Here is a 19,400-nt window from a genome sequence, read left to right as displayed (position 1 = left end):
TACAGAAGTAAAATCAGAGATTTTTGGGTATAAGTACTTGCTGATATTTATAGACACATTTTCAAGTTGGGTAGAGGTTTAACCAATAAAGTCTGAGGGGGCATAGATGGTGAGCAAGAAAATTTTAGATAAAACAGTGCCCAGGTGGAGAGTTCCCTCTCACCATTGGTTCTGGTAAGCAGACATTCACTGTTTTTGTGTCTCGGTTAGTGGCCCGAGAAATGGGAACAAATTGGGAATTTCATTATGCTAAGGAGTCCCATATCCCTGGGCAGGTAGAGAGATAAATTAGACCTTAAAGGAGACTTAATTAACCCTTGAAACTGGCAGGGGATGGGTATCGCTCCTGGCTCAGGCCCTTCTGAGAGTATAGTTTCCCATTGTAAACAAACTGTCTCCCTTTGAAATGGTTTTTGGCAGACTGCTGCTGTCATGATCTGTGATGCTCTTGTCTCTGATCTATCCCACAACTGTTACCAAGTTTTTACAGATCTCCAGCCTATATTGCAGGACAATTAGAATGCTGTGCTACAAGCCTTTGGGAAGGACCCTGTCACCTGCTGCCTGCTCCACAAGGCACACCCAGTGAGAAAGACCTTATATTGTGATCCTGAGTACACCAACTGCTGCAAAGGTTGCCGGAAAGTGCCACTAGATTCATCACACTCCTTTGAAGAGGACAGTTGCTGATCCCACTGACCCAAAAGAAAAAAAAGATGAAGATGAATCAAAGATTTGATTCTTGGCTAAGACAAGTGGGGAATGTAAAAGGCAGTAGCCTTGAAATTCCCTTTTTATGCAGTTGTTTGTTAAGTGCTTTTAGTATGAGTTGCTTGTAGTATGAGGTGTAAAATTCCTTGCCCCTTCCCCCTTGAATAAGCAGGACCTAATCAGTTAAGGCCACCCATTGTTCAAAGGACCCTGCCTGAGGACAAGCCTTATCAGGACCTTATCAGTGAAGGCCACCCATTGTTCGAAGGACCCTACATGGGGACAAGCCTTATCAGGACCTTTGAACAGACTTTGTGGTGTGCTGTCTACCGGATGGGTGGTCATAGCCGATGGCAGGAGGATGTGCCTGGTTGAATTCTATTGGTTGTGTGATCTTACTATATTTGAAACTAGCCCGCGCTTTGCTTTGAATGGATCATGCTTTTGCTAAGTTTGAAATGATTGAATCTTGTGTTTCCTATAGCCTGTTATTGGATGTAGGTTGATAAGGTGATGTGCTCCCCCTCCCTGAGTGTAGTCTGAATTCCTATAAATTGTATTGTTTGAGCCCTGTTCGGGGTCGAGTTTGGTAGACTAACACCAGTCACCATCTCGGCCCGGATTGCAATTCGTCAATAAACATCTTTGCTTCCTTACAGTGGATGGTGGTTTGATTTATGCTCGCTAACATGTACTTGCTATCTCTCTCAAATAAACGAATTGTCCCCCGGGGCTTTTCCCAGGGCTGACTGAGTATTTGTCTCCGTATGCACGTCGCCCTCAGCATGCTGCGCTGCTCCAGGACCTTGGGGGCCTGCTCTTGACCTCTGTCTCCCAACAGCCAGGGAGACTGGCGGATCCAGGGGTCAGCCTGCACTGCCTGGCCCCAATGAAAGTTTTTTTTTTTTTTTTTTGCATAACCATTATGCTATCTCTCCAACCTTTTTTTTTTTTTTTTTTTTTTTTTTTTTTTAGCGAAGATGCTCTCTCTCTTTGGCAACCTCAAGTATTAAATGATTTAGGCCAGCATATCTCTTAAGTGTGCCTTGTGGACTGACATCAAAATGACCAAGGGGGGTTATTCCAAATTCCATCCCAAACTCTCACTACATACAAGTCCAGTGATTCAGAAAACTTGGGAGTGGAGAATAGAACATACATTTTGTATAAGCATTCTAAGTGACTTGATATATGATAAGTAGGTTTGGAATGAGAGTGGCATGAAGGGAGAGATTTTACTTTCTGCAGTTTGACCCAGAAAGAGCTTTATGCTCAAATACTGACTTCATTTTTTCCTGGTATGGAGCTTTGGGGGAGTTGTCTCCTGGAGTTACAATGTCCTCACCTGTAAAATGGGAATAACAATGTGTGCTGTGTAAAATTTCAATAGAGACTAAATGCTATGATGAATATCAGCCCACAAGCACCAAATCTGACTTATTTGTTGTCACTGTGGTTTCTGTGGTTACTTGATTTCATGATGCATGTTGGGATAGTCTTGGTCAAGTTTCACCATCAGCTTCTCTATAGTCCTGCCCTATAGTCTCCTCTACAGAGAGGAGAGGGTGGAATGGTGGAGTCTCTCTCTGTGTGTGTGAGTGTGTGTGTGTGTGTATGGGGGGGGGTCGGACTCACTGTCAAAAGGCATTATTTAGTTCATTTTGCTCTCATGTTTTAACCTTTGCCAATTTCAGGTGACCTTTCCAAAAGAGGGAAGCTGAAGTTGTGCTGTAGGTTGAACCTGAGTGTGGGAGTAACTGACTGTATAGTTCCAAGGAAGGCAACTAGGAGGTGAACCTCTTTCTCTACAGACAGAAAATGGGTTTGATTATGAGAGCTGAATGGAGGACTCATGATTCCTCAGGAACTCCCATCCAGTGGAGAACATGATTCATACCCTCAGAAATCCTTGTTGGACTCAGATAGGCTAAAGGCAGAAACATGCTCAGAACAAGAATATAAACTTCCCAAAGAAAGTATGTACTAATATTTCAATCCTGAGAACAATGAAATGTCCAGAGTATCTCATTCTGTCATAAAATGGAATAAAAGGACTGGTGGAATTGCCCAAGTCTGAAACCCTGACACTGCTACAATAAATAAATTAATAGAATAAAATAAAAGGAAGGTAAGGAAGGAAATTCTGTGTGTGTGTGTGTGTGTGTGTGTGTGTGTGAAACTAGTGACTCAGTCTGAATAATTCAGGGCCTGTGTTTTCTTTGCTTACAAAGAATTTCTGGAAAATAGTAGGTCTAGGAGCCACGAGAGAGCTTACTTGGAAACTAGACTTTATTATGCATATGAACCTCAGTTTCAGTCCCATGAGAGGCTCATGGACAGCACCAGAGAGAAGCTTCATGATTGATGGAGTGGTGCTGTGGTATCAGAGGCTGCCAGCTGAAATTTTAAGGGGAAAAAATGAATCTACTAGAGCAAAGCTTTGGTGTCAAAACACCCAACTTGAGAAATTTGAGATGGTCTATTGAGAAGATTAGTCAGGGAAGCATCTGTGGCTCATCATAAGCTAATCTTGCTTTATCAGCTTCCTGGCATACTGATCCACTCTCAGTATTTAAAAGCAATAATTTCTGCATTGAGAAAAAGTCTTTATTGTTTTTACTTTTCATGCTACTGTCTATGTTTTTTTCTGTGGCAGTCCTTACATTGAAAGAAGACTTAACACCAGGTTCCAGATGTCATCAGGATGCCGGCCAGGCTTCCCTGGATTGAAGACCCCACCAATGTGTCCTGGAGCTCCGCTTCCCCAGAGACCCATCCTACTAGGGAAAGAGAGAGGCAGACTGGGAGTATGGATTGACCAGTCAATGCCCATGTTCAGCGGGGAAGCAATTAGAGAAGCCAGACCTTCTACCTTCTGCAACCCTCAATGACCCTGGGTCCATGCTCCCAGAGGGATAGAGAATGGGAAAGCTATCAGGGGAAGGGGTGGGATATGGAGATTGGGTGGTGGGAATTGTGTGGAATTGTACCCCTCCTACCCTATGGTTTTGTTAATTAATCCTTTCTTAAATAAAAAAAAAAAAAAAGAAAGACTTAAGTTAGAAAAATTTCATTTATGCCCAAGGACATTTGAGTGGTTAAGAAATTTATGGTATTTCGGCTAGATGGTGTCACACCTGGTTGAGCACACACATTACCAAGTGTGAGGACCCAGGTTCAAGCCCCCAGGGCCCCACCTGCAGCTGGAAACTTAATGATGGCTAAAACAGGCCTACAGGTGTCTCTGTCCCTTTCCTTCTCCTCCCCTCTCAGTTTCTCTCTGTCCTACCAAGTAAAAAGAGAAGGAAAAAATAAAAATAAATGAAGGAAAAATATAACCATCACTCTTGGTGGGTTCTTCATGCAGGCATCAAGCCCCAGAATAATCCTAGTGGAAATTTATAAAAGGAGGAGGGGAAGAGAGGGAGTGGGAAGGGGAGAGGGACGGGAGGAGGAAAAGAAGAAAAAAAGAGAAAGCTGTGGTATATTCAGTGGAATACTACTCAACTATAAGAAATGAGTGAGGGTGGGGGCAGGTGGTAGCGAAGTGGGTTAAGACCACATGACGTGAAGCACAAGGACGGTTTAAGATCCCAGCTCCCTACTTGCAGGGGAGTCGCCTCACAAGTGGTGAAGCATGTCTGCAGGTGTCTTTCTCTCCCCTTGTCTTCCCTTCCTCTCTGGATTTCTCTCTGTCCTATCCAACAACAGCAACAGCAATAATAACAACAACAAAAAAACAGTGACAACAATGGCAACAAAATGGGGAAAATGGCCTCCAGGAGCAGTGGATTCATAGTGCAGGCACCAAGCCTCAGCAAACAGACAAAGAAAAGAAAAGAAATGATGATGTCTTCTCCTTTACCCCATATTGAATGGAACTTGAAAGGATAGTATTAAGTGAGGTATGTTAGAAGGATAAATGCAGGATTATCTCACTTATAGGTAGAAGTTAAGAAACAAGGAAAGGGGAGTCGGGCGGTAGCACAGCCTGTTAAGCGCACGTGGCGCAAAGTGCAAGGACCGGCTTAAGAATCCTGGTTCATGCCCACAGCTCCCCACCTGCAGGGTAGTCACTTCACAGGCAGGTGTCTGTCTTTCTCTCCCCCTCTCTGTCTTCCCCTCCTCTCTCCATTTCTCTCTGTCCTATCCAACAACGAATGATATCAACAACAACAATAATAAACACAACAAGACTACAACAACAAAGGCAACAAAAGGGGAAAAAAAATGGCCTCCAGGAGCAGTGGATTCATGGTGCAGGCACTGAGCCCCAGCAATAACCCTGGAGGCAAAAAAAAAAAAAAAAAGCTCTTCTGGGAAGTTTCTGAAAATGGAATAATTATTTGCACACACAGTTTCCTTAAGGTGTTAAAATTGGTATGTAGGAAAACACAAAGCAGAATTTGGACTGGAGTTGGTGTGCTGCACCAAAGTAAAAGACTCTGGGGTGGGGGGAAGGGTTCAGGTCCTGGAACATGATGGCAGAGGAGGACCTAGTGGGGGTTGAATTGTTATATGGAAAACTGAGAAATGTTACACATGTACAAACCTTTATATTTTACTGTTGACTGTAAACCACTGATCCTCCAGCAAAGAATTAAAAAAACAATCTCTAGAAGTTGCAGATGCTACTATGTAATTCCATCCCTGGGCAGATGACCTCATCAATGTGTCCTGAAGTCTCACCGCTTCAGAGCCCAGATGACAGAATCTTTGACATTCTCCCTACCACCCCTTTTTTTTTCTTTTTTTTTTTGCCTCCAGGGTTATTGCTGGGGCTCGGTGCCTGCACCAAGAATCCACTGCTCCTGGAGGTTATTTCCCCCCTTTTTTGTTACCCTTTTCTCCCCCCTTTTTTGTTCCCCCTTGTTTTGTTATTGTTGTGGTTACTATTGTTATTTATGTCCTTGTTGTTGGATAGGACAGAGGAGGGGAAGTTAGAGAGGGGGAGAGAGAAAGATAGACACTTGCAGACCTGCTTCACCGCCTGTGAAGTGATCCCCCTGCAGGTGGGGAGCTGGGGGCTGGAACCAGGATCCATACTGTGCTACTTCCCAACTCCCCCCAACCCTTTTTTCTTTCCCCTTCTCAATCTCCCTGTCTCATAATGTGCCTTTCTTTCTCCTAATATGGAGACATTCCCTGGGAGAAGCCTGTTAGACATTGCCACAGTCAATCTCAAGCATATTCTCTGTACCAGACTCTAGACACTCAGAGACAACGCAGATAAGGTCTGTAATGTTCAGCAGATGAGACACCCTGTGTCATAAGTGGAACTGGGGATGCAGGGTTAGAATGGTTGCTAAACAGCATGACTAGTATTGTAGAGAAGGCAGAGAGAGGAAGCGTGCTTAGGGGAAGGGAATTAGCTAGCCATTGAGTAAGCAAGGCTTGGGCACTCCAACCTAAACAGATAGCTTGCTTTGGGAGTGAGGGAAAGGGGGGGCCAGAAAGGGTGATCTTAATGTCACCATAGAGCTAAACTGTGAGGGTTAAGCAAGGAAGCCAGAAGATTGCCACTGACTCTTTAATCCTGGGTGAATCCTTTAGCCACTCTGGGCTTCATTTTCCCAATGTATCAACTGAAGGGACTGAATTAGAATCACCACCCCATGATCTCACCCCAGGGCACAGGGGAATCTGCAACTAAGGAAGCTGGGGTCCAAGCCTTTGATGAAACCATTTCCTCTCCATTGCACCTCTTTTCCTTCTTTTGCTTTATGTTTATCTTCTGTGAAAGATTTCATTTTAGGAAAGGAATTTGTTGTTTTTGGTTTTAAAGCTACTGGCGTAATGAGATTACAACTCCCATCTTAGAGCAAATAGCAAGAGTGTAAAATATAGACTAGGCAGTGGCAGGCTCATCTGTGGGCCTATGGCTACCCCAGGTCTATCACCATTGTAGCTCCTTTCCCTGGCAGGGGAGGTGGAAGAACAGTGGATATGGGGAGGATGAATGAGTGGGGACAGCTTTCTTGTAGAAATGTGGGCATAAAACCTTCTATCTTGTTAATATATTTGGTCAACGTTTGAGTACACCACAAGCATTTCTTACTCTAAAACATGTCCTCACCAGACACAGTGCACCACCCCTGGTTTGAGATTTCTTCCTGCTAGGCTCCCACACCTAAGGGCCCCCAAACCTAGGGTTTAGATTCAATGAAATCAAGTTAAAATATATGAGTAGTGAGTGGATCAAGTATTAAAAGAACTTGTTCTGGATCTGCTACTGAAGAACTCAGCATCTTTGAGCTTTGGTTTCCTCATTCATAAAGTGGTATTTTTGGTGGATAAAAAGAAGTGAGGTGTTAGTATATAGTAAAAACTTAAAATAATCTCTGCCCTAATGTCTATGCCCCCTCCCTCCCTTCTTTCTTTTTTTTAAGTTATTTTAAAAATATTTATTTATTTGATAGAGACAGCCAGAAATCGAGAGAGAAGGGAGAGATCAAGAGGGAGAGAGGCAGAGAGATACCTGCAGCACTGCTTCACTACTTGAAAAGCTTTCCCTCTGTAGGTGGGGACCGAGACTCTAACTTGGGTTCTCCCACACTAACATGCACTCAACCAGGTGCACCACCATCTGCCTCCCTCCCTCCCTCCCTCCCTGCTCTCTTTCTTTCTTTCCTTCCTTCTTTCTTTTCTTTCTTCCTTCCTTTTTTTCTTTCTTTCTTTCTTTCTTTCTTTCTTTCTTTCTTTCTTTCTTTCTGCCTCCAAGGTTATCTCTGGGGCTCTGTGCCAGCAATATGAATAAACTGCTCCTGGTAGCCATTTTTTCTTTTCTATTTCTTCTTTATTGGATAGGACATACAGAAATTGAGAGAGGAGGATATATATATATCTGCAGATCTGTTTCACTGTTTGTGAGGTGTCCCCTTGCAGGTGGGGAGTGAGGGCTTGAACCCAGATCCTTGCACAGGTCCTTATGCTTCTTACCATGTGCTCTTAACCGGGTGTGTCACTGCCCAGCCCCTTCTATGCCCTCTCTTTGTTCACTGTGTGTCCTATAGAAATTCAGGTGTAGAAGGGGCTGGGTAGGGGGTCGGGCGGTGGCACAGTGGGTTAAGCGCATGTGGCGCAAAGCGCAGGGACCGGCATAAGGATCCCGGTTCGAGCCCCCGGCTCCCCACCTGCAGGGGAGTCGCTTCACAGGCAGTGAAGCAGGTCTGCAGGTGTCTATCTTTCTCCCCCCTTCTCTGTCTTCCCCTCCTCTCTCCATTTCTCTCTGTCCTATCCAACAACGAATTGCGTCAACAAGGGCAATAATAATAGCCACAACGAAGCTACAACAAGGGCAACAAAAGGGGGAAAAAATGGCTTCCAGGAGCGGTGGATTCATGGTGCAGGCACTGAGCCCAGCAATAACCCTGGAGGAGGAAAAAAAAATGAAGGGGCTGGGCAGTGGTGCACCTGGATAAGTGTACATGTTATCATGCACAATGACCCGAGTTCAAGCCCCCAGTCCCCACTTGCAGAAAGAAAGCTTCATGAGTGGTGAGGCCATGCTGCTGGTGTCTCTCTGTCTCTCTTCCTATCTATCTCCCTCTTCCTTCTCAATTTCTTTCTGTCCTACCTAATGAAATAAAGTTTAAAAATTTAAAAAGAAATTCAGATGAAACCAAACAGGTAGCATTATTGCAAGCATGAACAAAAAGAATAAAAATAGACAATTTCTAAATGCTCATTAGCATAAAATATAATCATTTATGAACTTCAAGAAGTCAGTCCTTGAAACATGCCCCCAGAGGGTTGAAAATCCAGTTTATCTGAGAATTCATGGAATGTGTTGGAAAATTAAATGCCAACCACCTGAAGCAGAACCTGGGGGCATCTCATTGTCTTATACAACGTTGAATTTCTAGAAAAAGCTAGCATGCTCTCTAAATGCATGATGTATGAGAAAGGGCCCAGCTTTTGCCAGCTAAGAATTGTGTAAACTTGAGAAAATCAGTGCTTCTCACCAAATGACCTATTTCTTCTTCTGTAAACCTGGATCCCAGTAACCCAGGGATAAAGTAAGATCAGGTGGAGATTTAGTTCACAGTAGGTGCTCAGAAAATAAGAGGTCTTTTTGTAGTTTTGGAAAATGTACTGAACAGATGATTCCATTCATGAATTCTCACTGTGTCTGATGAAGCCCATCCTTGGTGTTACTCAGCCTCAGGAGCCACTGGCTGAGATCTTTCGTCCAGTCAGGAGGCCTCGGAGTGCCCCCTGTACATCACGGTTCCGGAGGCTGTAGATGACAGGGTTCAACATGGGAGTGACTACAGTGTACATGACTGTGGCCACACGACCTCGTTCTGCCTCATACCGGGATGTGGGCTGGAAGTAGACTGCAATCACCGTCCCATAGAATAGGCTGACGACAGCCAGGTGGGAGCCACAGGTAGACACAGCCCTGAGCCTCCCAGAGGCTGAGGGTAGCCGGAACACTGCAACGGCGATGGCCCCATAGGAGGCTAGAATGAGCAGGAAGGGAGTGACCAACACAGAGGCACCCTCAGTGAAGATGAGCAGCTGGATGTGGCGGGTGTCAGAGCATGAGAGTCGTAGAAGAGGCTGGTGGTCACAGAAGAAGTGGGGCACTTGGTGGGAGGCGCAGAAGGATAGGCGGGCCATGAGCAGGATATGCAGGAGGGAGTGGGCATGGGACACCAGCCAGGCAGTCCCCACCAGGCCTGTGCACACAGACCGAGACATCCTTGTAGCATAGTGGAGGGGGTGCCGGATGGCTACGTAGCGGTCATAGGCCATGGTGGCCAGGAGACAACTGTCAGTCACCCCCAAGGCAAAGAAGAAGTACATCTGGGTGAGGCAGCCAGCAAGGGAGATGGAGCTGTCCTGGACTAACAAATTGGCTAACATCTTGGGCACAGTGACAGAGGTAAAGCAGAGGTCAGCAAAGGACAGATGGGCGAGCAGGAAGTACATGGGTGCATGAAGAGTTGGACTGGCCCGGATGGCGGCCACAATAAGTCCATTACCCAGGATGCCTGCCACATATAGGATCAAGAATAATACAAAGAGAGGTTGACGCTGTCTGGGGTTAGTGGTCAGTCCTAATAAAATGAATGGGGCATCCTCTGAAGATTCATTGGCAGCATCCATGGCTGGGATGATTCTTTACCTGGAGCCCCAGGTGGTCCTGTTTACTGATGGGTCATTTCCCCAGTCTAAGGAGGGGGGTGAATGAATTACTCAAGGCTTCTTGGCTATAAAAAAAATAATAAATCATAGGGTGGGGGTAGATAGTATAATGGTTATACAAAGAGATTCTCATGCCTGAGGCTCTGAAGTCACATGTTCAGTTCAATTTATCAGTGGATAAAGCATTGAACTCTCAAGCATCATGAGGTCCCGAGTTCAATCCCTGGCAGCACATTTACGAGTGATGTCAGGTTCTTTCTCTCTCTTCCCTCCTATCTTTCTCATATAAATAAATAAATAAATAAACAAACAAACAAATAAATAAATAAGAAACCATCTTAAAAATGATGAAGCAGAGAGAAGATCAACATAGCAGTAAGGCCATTTGGCATTTATTTCAGGAAAGTAAGATTGAAAAAAAGAAAGCTATCAGAGAAACAAAAACTCCAAATCTAAAGGGCATACCTGCTTATACTGGAGTAAGCCCATAATACCTAGACATAAATCATGATGTACTAGAGTATAGAGGATCCAGAAAAGAGTTCAGTGCCTCCAACACTCACGACGTTCAAGTTCTAATGAAATTGAGGTAAGTAGCCTGATATCAAATGTTTTATCAACAGTAGCAGGTGGAACATAAACAGACAGTATCTTCAAATTCTGGAGAGAAAAAAAGGAAGAAAAAAAATCTCTCCTCATAAAATAAAACGTTTACTGAGCACCAAGCAACTGCTCTGTCCTTTGTAGGAAACTAATGTAAACAGACTGATTACTGCCAGGTGCAGAGACTTAATTCTGAAGGACCAATGCAATTTGTTTTAATGCTTCCCTCTTTACACAACTGAATTTCATTGCATAAATCTTGGACAATTGTCCAAGAAAGGTATTGAAAGGGTAGAGGTTTTAGGACACAGGTTCTGAAGGCTATATGTTGAAACCCTCTCTGAATGGGAGTGATTTCCTAATTTATTTCCATGTGTTTTATTAAAAATAGAAATAAAGTGATCCAGGAGGTGGCACAGTGGGTAAAGCATTGGATTCTCAAGCATGAGGTCCTGAGTTCAATCCCTGGCAGCACATGTACCAGAGTGATGTTTGGTTCTTTCTGTCTCTCCTCCTATCTTTCTCATTAATAAAATAAATAAAATCTTAAAAAAAACTGACATAAAGACCTTTATGACCCTAATTTCTTCTTACTCCAGTGATTAAAAAAAAATATTCTGGGAGTTGGGCAGTAGCAAAGTGGGTTAAGCGCAGGTGGTGCAAAGCGCGAGGACTGGTGTAAACATCCCGGTTCCAGCCCCTGGCTCCCCACCTGCAAGAGAGTCCTTTCACAGGTGGTGAGGCAGGTCTGCAGGTGTCTGTCTTTCTCTCCCCCTCTCTGTCTTCCCCTCCTCTCTCCATTTCTCTCTGTCCTATCCAACAATGACGACATCAGTAACAACAACAATAATAACTACAACAATAGAAAACAACAATAAGGGCAACAAAAAGGGAATAAATAAATGAATATTAAAAAATATTCTGGAAGAGAACCTAGGCTGGGGGTGAGAATTTTTTGCAGAAACCTGAGAAATTTTACACATGTACCAACAACTGGTTTACTGTAGATCATTAATCCCCCCAAGTAAAAAAAAAAGTGTGGAGCAATCTTCTGGCTTTGGCTGCCTGTGCAACGTTTTTCTTAATCATCATGTCCCACCAATAAAGAGGGGAAATGGGTAGAATGAATAAGGTATACATACTTATGGGGTAGATTCTTTGGAGACTTGACCTGTTCTGAGTCATGTCCCAGTAAACATTTAAATATACTGAGCTGTTTGCAGAAACATTCAGATACAATTACAAGCACATCTTTGCAGGCATGCAGATATATGAATTTTTAGACTGATCTCTGCAAATACACAGGTATACTCAATCACATACAGAGATGTGAACCCAGTATGTGTACCATATCTGCTTGCCCACCTATGTGAGCAGACAAGCATATCTAGATCATCACACACATAAACAGAGGGTTGGTTAAATGCAATTGCAAAACAGCACCAAGTCCAGAAGGTGAAGAGTAGTCATTTACATGCTCTCTGTTCTTGGAGATTCATAGTATCAGTCACAGCTACTGTGACCTGTCACATTAATGCTTTTATTGACCAACTACTCTGTGATCCTTCATGCACACCCAATGTGTTCACTGACTACACTCTGTCCACTGATCATATAATCATAACCTTGTGCACTGCCCTCAGGGTCTGTAACTTTGTACCTTTCTGTATGTGGCTACATTCACGTAGGCTCATGATGGGCTGAGACATACTACCCTAGGTGGGCACAACTATATACACATTGTCTCCCCCAACATCACCATGCAGGAACTATAATGCAGTCATGATCTCAATCAAACAGCACACACTCTCACACTCACATGTATGACTCTGGCTCACAGTCACACCACACACAGGAAGATAGATGTGCACGTTCTCCAGCCTGCCCCTTTGCCTTGAGTGTACCTCTCTGCTGACCTCTTCACACTTGAGGAGGGAACAGCAGCAAGGGTAGTCAATCATTGGAGGAACCAAGCAGGGAGTTACTGATCATACTTATGGGACTTGGGGTCTTGGGAGCTCCTTCCTCTCCAGGGGCATCATTCTGCTTCTGTTGGTTCTCATCCCTGGAGGCAATTCAGTTTTGGGGCTTGTTATCTTTTCTCTCTAGGGCCCAGTTTGATAGAGTAGGAGTTTGTTGATGTCACTTTGAACTCTCGGGACACTCAGGATCTCCAGTGTTAGTGAAGATGCTGCTTCCCCTGTCCCTGTGAAGGATAGAGTGAGGGCTGACTCTTGAGCCTCACCTCAAGTAGTGGCTGAAGTGGTACAGGGGAGCTTTGGACTTGCAATAGTCATTTCTGGGGCCAACTCTCCTGTTCTTTCCCTTGTTACTGATGGCTTCTTGTAGGAATTGTAAAAATGGAGAGGGATTATTTTGCTGATAACTGTGTTTGTGTGGTGTGAATGATTGTCTGTCTGCCTGAGTGTGGAGAGAACCATTGTGTCTATAAAATATTTCCATGAACTTGAGGATATATCTGTGTGGGAGGTTATATACATAAGAAGAGCGTGTCTTTGTGTGTGACAATTTCTTTTTTTTTAAATTTTTTATTTAAGAAAGGATTAGTGAACAAAAGCATAAGGTAGGAGGGGTACAACTCCACACAATTCCCAACACCCAATCCCCATAACCCACCCCCTCCCATGGTAGCTTTCCCATTCTCTATCCCTCTGGGAGCATGGACCCAGGGTCGTTGAGGGTTGCAGAAGGTAGAAGGTCTGGCTTCTGTAATTGCTTCCCCGCTGAACATGGGCGTTGACTGGTCGGTCCATACCCCCAGTCTGCCTCTCTCTTTCCCTAGTAGGGTGTGGTGTGACAATTTCTGATGGAGTGTTGGGTCTATGCTGAGTGGGGTATGTTTTACTGTGTGACTGTGGTGGCATGAAGGAATTGTGCCTCTGTAACATAGGAACTTTCATTGATTCCCCATTGCCTAGTAAATAAAGTCCAAATTCCCCTGCCTGGGTAACCCATGAGGTGCTTTTCCCTATTTACAGACCCTTAGCTTGCAAACTCCTATTTCTCTCCCAACACCCCTTCCAAGACAGTTAAGTTGGTCTCCTTAGAGTCTCCTGCAAAAGCTGAGCTCATCTCATCTCCATACCTTCATGTAAACTTGTCCTTCTACCATGTAAGGCTCTTTTCCTTCAATTCCCAACTTCACTGCAGGACCCAACTCATTTTATAGTGTAAGAGCTTACAAGTCAGATCCTCAGCTTTCTGGACCTCAAACCTGTTCTTGACTTCTCTGCTTGTCTTAGAAAATGACATTGAAGGAAAAGGCTCTTTTTTTTTCCTTCTTTTTACCAGAACACTGCTCAGCTCTGGCTTTTGGTGCTGGGGATTAAATCTGGGAACCTCAGGCATGAGGCTATGTTTGCATAACTATTATGCTATCTTCCCCACCCTGAAGAAAGTTTTTTTAATTTTTTAAAAATATTTATTTTCCCTTTTGTTGCCCTTGTTTTTTCATTGTTATAGTTATTATTATTGTTGTTATTGATGTTGTTGTTGCTGGATAGGACAGAGAGAAGTGGAGAGAGGAGGGGTAGACAGAGAGGGGGAGAGAAAGATAGACACCTGCAGACCTGCTTCACTGCTTGTGAAGTGACTTCCCTGCAGGTGGGGAGCCGGGGGGCTAGAACCAGGATCCTTATGCCGGTCCTTGCGCTTAACCTGCTGTGCAACTGCCCGACTCCCTGAAGAAAGTTTTAAAGGGAAACACTTTTTTTTTTTTTTTTTTTCAGAATTGTGGAGTTTATTGACCATCTCACTTGAGGGGGTTTGGATTTGATGGGTTCTCTCTCTCTTAAAAAAATTTTTTTTTTTTAAAAATCTTTATTTATTTACTGGATAGAGATAGCCAGAAATTGAGAGGGAAAGGGGTGGTAGGAAAGGAGAGAGGCAGAGAGAGAGAGACACCAGCAGCCTTGCTTCACCACTTGCAAAGCTTTCCCCTTGCAAGTGGGGACTGGGGGCTTGAACCCAGGTCCTTGAGCACTGTAACGTGGGTGCTCAACCAGGCGTGCCACCACCCAGCCCTGATGGGTTCTCTTTATCCTCTGAATTTGACTGTTGTCATCTTCCAGTCCCTCCCCCTCCTATTTTCTTTTTTCTTTTTTTTTTTTAATTTTTTATTTAAGAAAGGATTAGTGAACAAAAGCATAAGGTAGGAGGGGTACAACTCCACACAATTCCCAACACCCAATCCCCATACCCCCTCCTATTTTCTTATCTAGTAAGCAAGTCTAGAACAGTAGCCTAAACTTTGACCTTACCTTTAGCTGATATATAAAATTCATGAAGTTGTCACATCTGGTCACTCTGCTGACTGAACATGTAGAATGATTCATGGACATCATATAGGACCAAGATGACCGAAGAAGTCATGTGCCTCTAGAGACTTTCACCTGACAGTGGTGGGAGTTGTATGTCATGAGAACCCAATAATTCACCAGAAGAAGACCACAGAAGAGGCCTTCAAGTATAAAAATCATTAAATCGGGGGAAAACCTCACATTCTCACTTCTATAACTGCCAATTTCTCCTCCTTCTCTTCCTCCTTTCCTTCCTCTTTATTTTCACTGCTGGGACCTCACCACTGTAGGCCGATTTTTTCAGATAGAAAGAGAGAGACAGGGAAACAGAGGGAGAAAGGGAAAAACTCAGCACTGAAGCTCTCTCCAATGTGGTGGGGCCAGCCTTAAACCTGAGTTGCCTGCCCAACCAAGTAGTCACACTATTTAGGCGAACGATCTTGCCAGCCCTGCTAACCTTTGTAATGTGTCCAACCGTTGCCATAAATTGTGATGGTGATAGGAGGTAAGAACTGGGAAAGAAATTACAAATATTGTGATGGAAGAAGGGGTTTTAGTTTATTTATGACTGTAAAAATGTGTGAAATTTGGGATATTGTACCCTCTACTTTCAAGGTGTTGGTTCATCTGGAAATCAGGTATCTAACAAATCTGGTTTGTCCAAAATTGAGGAGAGCTTTAGGGAACAGGACTTGGAGTTTTAAATGGGGATCCAGAACTCTGGTGGTGGGTATGGTGTGGAGTTGTACCTCTGTTATCTTGTAATTTTGTAAATCAATAATGAAAAACCACAACCTCAGTAACTTCATCTGGATGAGTTAGAACCCAAGGCAGTTTAATAGCAAATTCATTTGTTTTTAGTTCTGCCTGTAGCCCCTCCATCCCCTAAACAAAAGAAAGTCAGCCAGGGGAACGTCCATCTTTACCCACAGTGAGAAGGGACCAGAAAGTGTCTGATTCTCTTTCACTCTTTACCATCAACCCTAACCATTTTTAGATTTTTCACTAGTGCCTTTGGCCAGAACAGCAGAATCGGCTCCATGTCCTTTTGAAAGCCTCCTTGACCTCCTTGTTCCGGAGGCTGTAGATGAGTGGATTGAGAGCTGGAATGACAAGGGTATAGAACACAGATGCCATCTTGTCAGTGTCCAGGGCATAGCTGGAACTAGGACGCAGGTACATGAAAATGAGTGTCCCATACAGCATGCCTACAGCAGTGAGGTGGGAGCCACAGGTAGAGGCTGCTCGCCTACGACCCTCAGCTGAGCGCATATGGATCACAGCCCCAGCAATGAAACCGTAAGACACGACAATAGCCAAGACAGTGGCTGTCTGAATGAAGCCACAGACAGCAAAGAGGAGGAGTTCATTAAGACTGGTGTCATTGCATGAGATAGCCAGCAGTGGAGGGATGTCACAGAAGAAGCTGTTGATCTCCCGGGAGCCACAGAAGCTAAGGCGGAAGGTGAAAGTTGTGTGGACAAAGGCACTCACTGCCCCTCCCAGGCCTGATGCTCCCAGCAAGGCCAGGCACAGACGCCGTGACATGGCTGTTGTATAGAGAAGAGGGTTTCCTATGGCCACGTATCGGTCATAGGCCATGGCGGCCAAGAGACAACACTCAGCGTCTGCCAGTCCTGCAAACACAAACATCTGGAGGGCACAGGCAGCATAAGAGATTATGGCTTGGGGCACTAGCAGATCCACTAGCATCTTGGGGCCAATGGCTGAAGAATAACAGGCATCCAGCAAGGAGAGGTTGGCCAGGAAGAAGTACATAGGTGTGTGGAGCCGGGCATCCACATGAATCAGCAGTACCATACCCACATTTCCTAGCAGGCTCACCAGGTACACTGGTAGAAAGATCAGGAAGAGGGTTACACGCAGGTCCCACCGATCTGTGATTCCCAGAAGGATGAATTCAGCAGGAGCAACCTTGGCCCAGGTGAAGTTCTCTGAAGTCATCCTACTGGACACAGACTGAGGAGAGACAAAGTAAGAGGGAGATGAGAGCAAGATGATGAACATCACAGATGAAAAAGCATTTATACAGAGAGGAAAGAAAATACTTGTGCTTTATAACTCAATGATTTAAGTTTCTCTCAGTTCTGGGTTTCAGTCTTAACTGCATAATGAAATTGTCATGTGCCCTCAAACAGTCCTATTTCTTCTTTTTTTAAAATTGACTTAATAATGATTGGCAAAACCGTAGGAGAAGAGGAGTACAATTCCACACAATTCCCATCACCAGAGTTCCACATCCCTTTCCCTCTGTTGGAAGTTTTCCTATTCTTTCTCCTTCTGTACTCCAGGATCATTATGGGTGGGGTACAGAAGGTGGAAGGTCTGGCTTCTGTAGTCGCTTCCCTGCTGAGCATGGCGATGGTTGTCAGGTCGATCCAGACTCCCTACCAAACAGTCATATTTAAAAGTCAAAAATCTCCACTTCTCAAAGCTTTCATTTCCAACTCTGAGAAATAATTGCAGCTAACTAAATCATTGAAGATAAGAATCTTATCTTGTTCAGTTTTGTATCTACAATACACAAGACATTGTCTGGCACATAGTAGGTGACCAGTACGTATCTGTCAGATGAATGAATGGTAAAAGGGGTGATTGTACTTGGCCAAGGATTAAAAACTCCATGATTCTATCAGCAGTTTCCTTCTCCATTTCCCCAGGGAGGTAAAGAAGAAAATGGAATAAGCATTATCTGGACCTAAGTAACTAGATATCCATCTTGAGGTTCACTTCCAGGACATCTTTCCACTGAAGTGAGCCTTGGGAGAGGAGAATGTAGCAGTGGCTTGGCATCTTGGGAAGAGAGCACAGAGTAGAAAGAGAAAAAAACTTGAACGTATTCTAGGTATGGGCTCTTACCTCTTTGGATTTCAATTTTCTCATCTGTGTAATGAGAAAAAAAAAAGCAAGAATTCAATGAGCTAATGTTTGTAAAACATCTCACACAGGGTCTGGCATATAGCAGACATTGAGTAAAGGTTATATAAATTGAATTAATGCCTTGCTACAGTACTGGAAGGAAACAACTTAAATGCGATTGAAAGCACTATATTTCCCAGAAAATGTAATTGTCATTTCACATCTTTATCCTTTGCACTTGTTTCATTTGCATGGAATGCATTTTCTCCTTTTGTGTGATAAAAATCTTTTTCCAGTGGAAGCTGCCCTTATCTACTCAAAGGGAACACATTCTTTCTGTAAAGTCATTTATTGAGACATTAATGGCTTACAGCACAGTTGTTGACACATGTATACAATTTTTCATCTCTCCATGATAGGTGTGTGTAGAACACACTCATCCTCAGTAGAGGTCCAGTTCCATCACCATGCTCCAGGACACCAAGGCCCTCTCTACCCTTCCCCTTTTTGTTTTTCTCTAGAGTCTTTTGATTTGGTGCAATACACCCCACCCAGTCCAAGTGTTTCCTTTCTGTCTTTGTGAAGGGAGCTAATTCATTCAGCTGTATTTTGCCTGTCTCATCTGTGGATTCAATATTCATTCAACAAACACTGAGTATCAATATGTCCTAAAAATAGTGCTACAATTTATATTTGCTTTTAAATTTAAATATTTTATGTATTCATTAATTTATTGGATAGAGGCAGAGAGAAACTGAGAGGGAAGGGGGAGAGAGGGAGGGAGAGAGAAAGAGGGACACCTGCAGCACTGTTGGGGCTCAAGCCTCAGTCCTTTTACCTGGTAATGTATGCACTTAACCAGGTGCACCGTGCCCAGCCCTGGTTTCTTCTTATAAAGGTATTAATTTCATTATGAAAATCATCATGAACTCATCTAAATCTGATTACCCTTTAAAGGCCCTAGTTTCAAATAATATCATATTAGTATCAGCTGAATTTGAGGCTATAAGCATTCAGTTTCTTTAGTAATTCATTTTCTTAGCATTTGTTTTTGAAAACTCTCAACACACATGGAGGTGTGCACAAGGTCCATCCATCTGCATTAACCATTACAGTGTGTGCAGTGGTCAAATGTTGACTATGCCTTAATGTTTATTAACAGCTTAAAACATTATAGTATATAGTATTAAACATTATAGTATATAGTATTACAGTCAACTTGCTTGTGTCACTATGGAATAATCTCAAAGCATACTGAGATTAAAATATAAATTGCAGAAAAAAGAGAAGACTGATGGAAAAGCACAAAACAACAATATACTTTTCTGTCTATATGTATAGAAAATTAGTGCTGGTTGTTTCAGCTAGAGATAGAAACAGCTGAAAGACTCCAAGCTATCACATTTGCCCCTTCCACAGATCCAGAACTGATTCTTCCTATATTTTAAGCTTCAGCTCAGATTTTACACTTCCTAGGAAGCTTTACTAGAACTCTCACTTTTCCACCTTCTCATACTGGAACACCACTCACTGTATTATATCCCATTGCTTTATTTTTACTTATATAGTTATTTAATGAGAGAGAGCGAGAGAGCGAGAGAGCGAGAGAGAGAGAGAGAGAGAGAATAGCACCAGTCATCAATGGCACATATGGCACCAGAGACAGAACTCAGGCCTTCAGTTGTGCAAATCCTGTGCTCCACACCTACCCTGGTATTATTTTTTAAAATATTT

The 19,400-nt window shown here is 43.6% G+C and overlaps 2 protein-coding genes across 2 annotated transcripts; both read right to left on the bottom strand.

Annotated features, from left to right (window-relative positions):
- Positions 1-8,874: 8,874 nt before the first annotated feature.
- On the bottom strand, positions 8,875-9,825 carry LOC103129014 (olfactory receptor 1K1). Its single transcript, XM_007539955.1, has one exon. It carries the CDS (start codon positions 9,823-9,825, stop codon positions 8,875-8,877), a length of 951 nt encoding a protein of 316 aa, XP_007540017.1.
- A 5,966-nt stretch (positions 9,826-15,791) lies between these two features.
- On the bottom strand, positions 15,792-16,751 carry LOC103129068 (olfactory receptor 5C1). Its single transcript, XM_007540028.1, has one exon. It carries the CDS (start codon positions 16,749-16,751, stop codon positions 15,792-15,794), a length of 960 nt encoding a protein of 319 aa, XP_007540090.1.
- Positions 16,752-19,400: the final 2,649 nt, after the last annotated feature.

Source organism: Erinaceus europaeus, chromosome 10 (assembly GCF_950295315.1).
Source record: "Erinaceus europaeus chromosome 10, mEriEur2.1, whole genome shotgun sequence".
NCBI lineage: Eukaryota > Metazoa > Chordata > Mammalia > Eulipotyphla > Erinaceidae > Erinaceus > Erinaceus europaeus.
The sequence above is the reverse complement of the archived record's forward strand: the minus strand, read 5'-3'. Positions and strand labels throughout refer to the sequence as shown.

What these genes read in the sequence shown, in the direction of transcription:
- LOC103129068 (XM_007540028.1), bottom strand. Translation starts at nt 16,751, where the DNA reads ATGACTTCAGAGAACTTCACCTGGGCCAAGGTTGCTCCTGCTGAATTC.
- LOC103129014 (XM_007539955.1), bottom strand. Translation starts at nt 9,825, where the DNA reads ATGGATGCTGCCAATGAATCTTCAGAGGATGCCCCATTCATTTTATTA.